The sequence below is a fragment of the Lolium perenne genome, chromosome 2, assembly GCF_019359855.2.
Source record: "Lolium perenne isolate Kyuss_39 chromosome 2, Kyuss_2.0, whole genome shotgun sequence".
Lineage (NCBI taxonomy): Eukaryota > Viridiplantae > Streptophyta > Magnoliopsida > Poales > Poaceae > Lolium > Lolium perenne.
Window position 1 is genome coordinate 246,853,032 of NC_067245.2, and position 6,515 is coordinate 246,859,546.

Consider the following 6,515-nt stretch of genomic DNA (forward strand, 5'->3'; position numbering starts at 1 on the left):
AAAAGATATTTTCTCCTTTTCAAAATAGAATACATATAGTTTTTTACCAAAGTCGAACTATTTGAAATTTGACTAACTAATTATATTTTTCCAGTAAAAACATATATTTTTAAAATACTGAATGCATATAATATGAAAGTAAATTTCACCATCGTTCTAACAACATTGTTTTGAGATTATAGGTGTTATATAACATCTTTTTCTATATAGTTTGTCAAACTTTAAAAATCTTGACTTTGACCAGAAACTATATGCGTCCTATTGTGTATTTGGTTTTTTTTTTTTGCGAAACGCATCGCATACCACACTTACAAATACATGCATATACTCATCTCTACCAGCGCACGCACATCCTATCCTTACGAGCACTTTTGGGGGACGGAGTCAAGAACCTGATTCGGCGAATCTTGAGATTAATGAAATCACTTCGCTATCGACGAAAACGCCACCTCCCACCGAATAATATTTCGCCTTTACGAAACATCAAGGTGTAAACCTAGAGTTTGATTCCTAGTAGGCTGGAGTGTCACTGGCTCACTACCCTCTTAACCATCCAACTATAGGTTGCTTTTTAGCACGTTATTATATGTACTTCTTCCGTCTTTAAATAAGTGGATACGTGGATTTTTTAAAAGATGGATTAGGAAGTGGAGTGGAAAATTGATGCATGTAGAAGGGTTATTGGAGATTGCACAGCACCAATAGGGCCGGCTGCTCATGTATATATAGGCGGACACATGTACAATTACAGGTACAACCCTGAGAAAACCCGGGGACCTATACCTATACAATATGTTACTCAACACCCCCCGCAGTCGAAGGGTCGGCACCGACACATAGACTGGAGCGAAACTCAGGAAAAGTCGTGGATGGCAATCCCTTCGTCATGATATCGGCAAACTGCTGAGACGTCGGTACGTGAAGAACTCGAACGCGACCGAGGGCAACTTGCTCACGAACAAAGTGGATGTCCAACTCGATGTGCTTGGTGCGCCGATGATGAACGGGGTTGGCGGAGAGGTAGACCGCCGACACGTTGTCGCAGAAGACCACCGTAGCCTTGTCAACAGGACAAGAGAGCTCGGACAGAAGCTGACGAAGCCATGTGCACTCAGCCACAGCGTTAGCCACGGCGCGGTACTCGGCCTCAAAGATCGGAGCGAGACACGGTGGGCTGCCTCTTGGAGGACCAAGAGACGAGCGACGAGCCGAGGTAGACGCAGTAGCCGCTGGTGGAGCGGCGCGTATCCGGGCAGCCCGCCCAGTCCGCGTCCGAGTAGGCGACAAGGTCAGTCGACGTCGAGGGCGAAGCATGCAACGACAAGCCGTAGCTCATGGTACCACATACGTAGCGGAGAATCCGCTTCACCGCGGCCCAATGAGGATCCCGAGGAGCATGCATGTGCAAGCACACCTGCTGCACGGCGTACTGGAGCTCCGGTCGCGTCAACGTCAAGTACTGAAGAGCACCGACGATGGAGCGGTAGAACGGCGCGTGAGACGCTAGCGACCCATCGCTGGCGGAGAGCTTGGCCTTCGTGTCGACAGGAGTAGGCGCAGGGTTGCAGTTAAGCATCCCTGCACGCTCGAGAAGCTCGTGGGCATACTTCCGCTGATGGAGGAAGAACCCGTCTGCACGCCGGACAACCTCGATGCCGAGGAAGTAGTGGAGCGGGCCAAGATCCTTCAACGCGAACTCAGGGCGAAGACTGGTAGTGAGCTGTCGAAGAAGACCAGCGGTGGAGGCCGTCAGGATGATGTTGTCGACGTACAGCAGCAGGTATGCCATGTCGTTGCCGGTCCGGTAGACGAACAGCGGCGCATCGGAGCGCGTGGAGCGGAATCCAAGCTGATGCAGGAAGCCGGTGATGCGCTGGTACTGTGCGCGGGCGCCCTTCACCCATACAGGGACCGAGAAAGCAAGCACACGTCATCGGGGTGCTCGGTGTCGACGAAGCCGATGGGCTGCTGACAGTACACCTACTCCTGCAGATGGCCATGAAGGAAGGCGTTGGAGACGTCCATCTGATGCACCGGCCACGCGCGAGACGCGACGAGGTGCAACACCGTGCGGATCATGCCCGGTTTGACAACCGGGGCAAACGTATCCGTGAAGTCGACGCCAGCGCGCTGCCGAAAGCCGCGCACAACCCAGCGCGCCTTGTAGCGCTCGAGAGTACCGTCGGAGCCGAGCTTGTGCTTGAAGACCCATTTGCCGGTGATGACCTTGGCGCGAGGGGGCCGGGGAACGAGCTCCCAAGTCCCATTGCGCTGCAGTGCGTCATACTCCTCCTGCATGGCGGCGCGCCAATGCGGGTCGCGCAAGGCAGCACGAGCCGAGGTGGGCACCGGCGAAGGAGCAGTCGCCGGACCGGTCGCGGAGCAGGTTTGACCGGGCGGCAGGCCGGGTCGGCCGGCCGGGGGGCCGGTCTGACCGGGCGCGAACCGGCGGTGAATCGGCGGAAGCGGCCCGGCCGGCGGGCGAAGCGATACGGCCGGCGGCGGGCCGGGCGACGAACCGGAGCGGCGGGCCGGGCGGAGAACCGGGGCGGCGCGCCGGGTCGGCCGGTCGTGGGGCCGATAGGACCGGGTGCTAGGCCGGGTCGGCCGGTGAAAGGTGCGCCGCCGTCGTGCGGCAAGATGTCGTTGCCGCCGGCCCGAGAGCTGCGACGCGGTAGACGGAGACGCCGCGCGCACGTGCGGTCGGCGGGGTAGTGTGTAGACGGCCGCCGCACGCCCGCACGGGCGCGGGTGAGCATGGGCTCGGGAGCCGCAGCGACGGGTGGCGAGGCAGCGACGAAGAGGCGGCCGAAGGGGACGCCGCGGCGATGGCGCCTCGGCGTCGCGGGCGACGAGGGCGACGAGGGACGCCGAGGGCGCCTCGGGCGTCGCGGTGCGGGCGACGGGGCGCCGTGGGCGCCACGGGTGACGGGGACGCCGAGGGACCAGGCGGGGCCGGCGCAGAGGGGGCCGCCGCGGTCAGTCGGCGGCACGAGGCCGCAGGAGGGCCAGCGGGTGCCGGGGGCGTCGTCAGAGGTGTCGCCATGAGTCCCTGCTGAAACGGAAAAACCAACTCGTCAAAGTACACGTGCCGGGAGGTGAGGACACGATGGGAGACCGGGTCGTAACAGCGGTAGCCCTTGGTGTTGGCGGGGTAGCCGAGAAACACACAAGGGAGAGAGCGCGGCGCAAGCTTATGCGCGGCGGTGGCAGCAGTGTTAGGATAACACCGGCAGCCGAAGGTGCGAAGGTCATCATAGGCGGGCGGCGCACCGTAGAGGAGATGATGCGGCGTGTAGGACCAACGCACACGACACGGGCGGGTGTTGACGAGGAGAGTCGTCGTGGCAAGGGCATCCGGCCAGAATCGCGGGGGCATGGAGGCGTGGAACAGAAGGGTGCGGACGCAGTCATTGAGGGTACGAAGCATCCGTTCGGCACAGCTGTTCTGTGAGGAAGTGTATGGACACGTGAGGCGGAAGACGACACCGTGGGTGGCGAGAAGTGAGCGAATGGTGATGTTGTCGAACTCCTTGCCGTTGTCGATTTGTAAGGCGTGGATGGGGTGACCGAACTGAGTGGAGACAAAGGCGAAGAAGGCGATGAGGGTGGCGGCAACATCTGATTTACGGCGAAGTGGAAAAGTCCATACAAAATGCGACTAATCATCAAGAATCACAAGATAATAGTTATAACCAGAATTACTCGGAACCGGTGAGGTCCAAACATCACTATGAATAAGTTGAAAAGGAAAATACGCGACTGTGGAGGAGGAACTAAAAGGAAGGCGAACATGTTTGCCTAGACGACATGCTTCACAAGAGTGGGCATCTGTTTTATTACAAGTAAAGGAGAAGCCTTGCATTATTTGACGCAGAGTGGCGGAGCTAGGATGGCCAAGACGGGTGTGCCAAAGGTCGACAGCGGCGGAGAGGGTGAGTGGATGGCCGGTAGTGGTGGAGGCCGCGCCAACGGGATAGAGATCGTGGGGCTGTCACATCGGTGGAGGAGCATCCGGGTACGACCATCCTTGACAGAGAAACCAAAAGCGTCAAATTCCACAGTCACAGGGTTTTCACGACAGAAAGACTTAACGGAAACAAGATTTTTAATCAAGTCAGGAGAAACAAGGACATTATGGAGAGAGAGAGAGGAGTGGAAGTAGAAGGAAAAGAGACAAAACCAGTGTGAGTAATGGGAAGAGCATGACCGTTGCCAACGATGATGCGAGAGGAAGTGGAAGCGGGTGTAGAAAATGAGAGGTTACCGGGGTGCGCAGCCATATGCGCGGAAGCACCGGTGTCCATGAACCAGTCGCCACCGCCACCATACGCCCCGGTGGAGGGGGCGCTCTGGAAGGCGGTCAAGAGCGCGGGATTCCACGGGGTCGCGCCCGGTGGGACGGCGTAGGCCGGGTCGGGCTGGGGCGCCGCGTAGAATGCCTGGTGAGTGGCGGGGCGCGGCCCCATGATGCCCGGGTAGGGGGCGCGCGACACGGGCATGGAGTAGGCGTGAACGACCCCGGTCCACGTATTGTGACCGGCGGTCCATGGCGGAGGGGCGGTGTGCTGAGGTGGACGAGGCGCAGAGGCGTTGGCACCAGCATTGCCGCCGCCGTTGCCACCACCGCCACGGCGACGACGGCCGTGGCGACCACCGCCAGAAGGCGCCGTCTGGCCGGTCCAGGGCCCGGTCTGGCCGGCCTGGGCGCCGGCGTGGCCGGTCCATTGTCCGTATGACCGGCCCGGTGACCGGGCTGGCGGGTCCATGGCCCGGTCGGACCGGGCGGCTGGCCGGCGGCGGGGAAGCCCGGCGGCGGTCCCGTGGGACGAGGTGCAGGGGCGCAGGGGCCTGGGCACCGCGGGAGAAGCCGGCGACGAAGGCAGTGTAGGCCGCCCGAGCCCGAAGATGCTTGAGGCGGCGCTCCTCGAGGCGTAGGTAGGCCACGGCCTGCTCGAAGGTGGGCGTGGTGAGGAGCGTGAGGTTGGAGGCGGCATTGCTGAGATCCTCGCCGAGACCCGCCGACAATGTGGAGAGCATGATCTTGTCATCGATCGGGAACTCCAAGTCACGGAGCTCGTCGGAGAGGCTCTTCAGCTTGAGGGCGTAGTCATCGAGAGACAGGTCGTTCTGGTGGGTGCCAAAGAACTCCTGCTAGAGGAAGGTGACCCGTTGGATTTTGTTGTCGGTGAAGAGGCCGGTGATCTTGGCCCAGACCGTGTGGGCGGAGTCGCCGTCGCGGACGACGGTGCGGAAGATGTCGTTGGAGACGGTCTGGTAGAACCAGCGGATGATGGTGGCATCGATGGCGAGCCACTCGGGGTCGTGCGGCATGGCGAGGAGGTCGATGGTGCCGTCGACGTGATCGAGGAGATCATACTCGCGGAAGAGTAGCCCGAAGTACGTCTTCCACGGGAAGAAGTTGGCAGCGGTGGTGGAGAGCTTCACCGGCACGCGCTCGACGATGGGGATGTCGCAGATGACGGCGACGGAGGGGCTTGCGAAGGGGTTGCTGCTGCCGGAGCCGGAGGAGAAGCCGGAGGCGGAGGAGTCGAAGTGATCCATGGTGGAAGTGGTGGTGGTGGTGGTAGGCGGAAGCGGTGGTGGTGGTGGTGAGGTGTCAACACCCGGATTTTTAAGTCCAGATGCCTGTTATGCCATACATCGCAATCCCAGGAATATTGTTGTTGCGAGACATAACAGTTGAATATCATAAGTCATCATTCATTACATACCATAGTCGTCTTACAAATTCAGATCACATGATCCATATTACACCAATAGTTGATCTATTGATCAACAAACACAAAGTTCATAGCGGAAGCGTAAATAGAAGGGACTCTCTAGTCCACAGGCCAACGTCTGACGTCAGAAGATTCCCTAGTTGTCGTAGACGTCCTGGTTGTAGTCCTCTTGGTAGTTCTACTCCTCTTCATAGTCTGGCCATTTGAATAGCCAGGGACACAGCCGTGAGTACTTTAAAGTACTCGCAAACTAATACTAATATAAGTACTATCAATTCTAGTAAGGGGGTGCTAAGCTCTAGTTTATTTGCATAAAGCTAATTTTAGTTCACAAGTATTTGAGAAAGACATATTCAAGTGCTAACTAACTCAAGTGGGAACATTAGTGTCATTCCCACAATATTTGTTGTGATTCACAACAAGTCACTAATTCACCATTCATTTCACCAACATTTTCAAGAATTTGACATTGGAAACTGTATGGCCTTTCCAACCGTCTGTAACCGTGGACGCGGCTATTCGAATAGATTTACACTCTGCAGAGGTTGCACACTTGTGCCACAACATTTGATTTCATCCGTCGGGATTACCCCGAATCATCGTAACACAGTACGTGGATCATCAACCATAACCTTTCACTTACAAACCCTAGTATGAGCACCTCTCCCCATGAGCTTGGCCTCCCAGTGAAGACCAACTGTCAACCTGGGAACTGCACAGGGCTTGGCCGTACAATTCACCTCAATTCACATCATTTCTCAACAACGGAGG

The 6,515-nt window shown here is 57.5% G+C and overlaps 1 protein-coding gene across 1 annotated transcript; it reads right to left on the bottom strand.

Annotated features, from left to right (window-relative positions):
• Window positions 1-1,147: 1,147 nt before the first annotated feature.
• LOC127329277 (uncharacterized mitochondrial protein AtMg00810-like) lies at window positions 1,148-2,298 on the bottom strand. Its single transcript, XM_071825644.1, has 2 exons — window positions 2,035-2,298; window positions 1,148-1,894 (listed from the first exon to the last, which is right to left on the bottom strand). The coding sequence occupies exons 1-2, from the start codon at window positions 2,296-2,298 to the stop codon at window positions 1,148-1,150; spliced, it is 1,011 nt and encodes a 336-aa protein (XP_071681745.1).
• Between the last annotated feature and the right edge of the window lie 4,217 nt (window positions 2,299-6,515).

What these genes read in the sequence shown, in the direction of transcription:
- LOC127329277 (XM_071825644.1), bottom strand. Translation starts at nt 2,298, where the DNA reads ATGCAGGAGGAGTATGACGCACTGCAGCGCAATGGGACTTGGGAGCTC. An exon ending in TCGCGTCTCGCGCGTGGCCG is followed by an intron (nt 1,895 to 2,034) that starts GTGCATCAGATG and finishes GTATGGGTGAAG; the next exon opens with GGCGCCCGCGCACAGTACCA.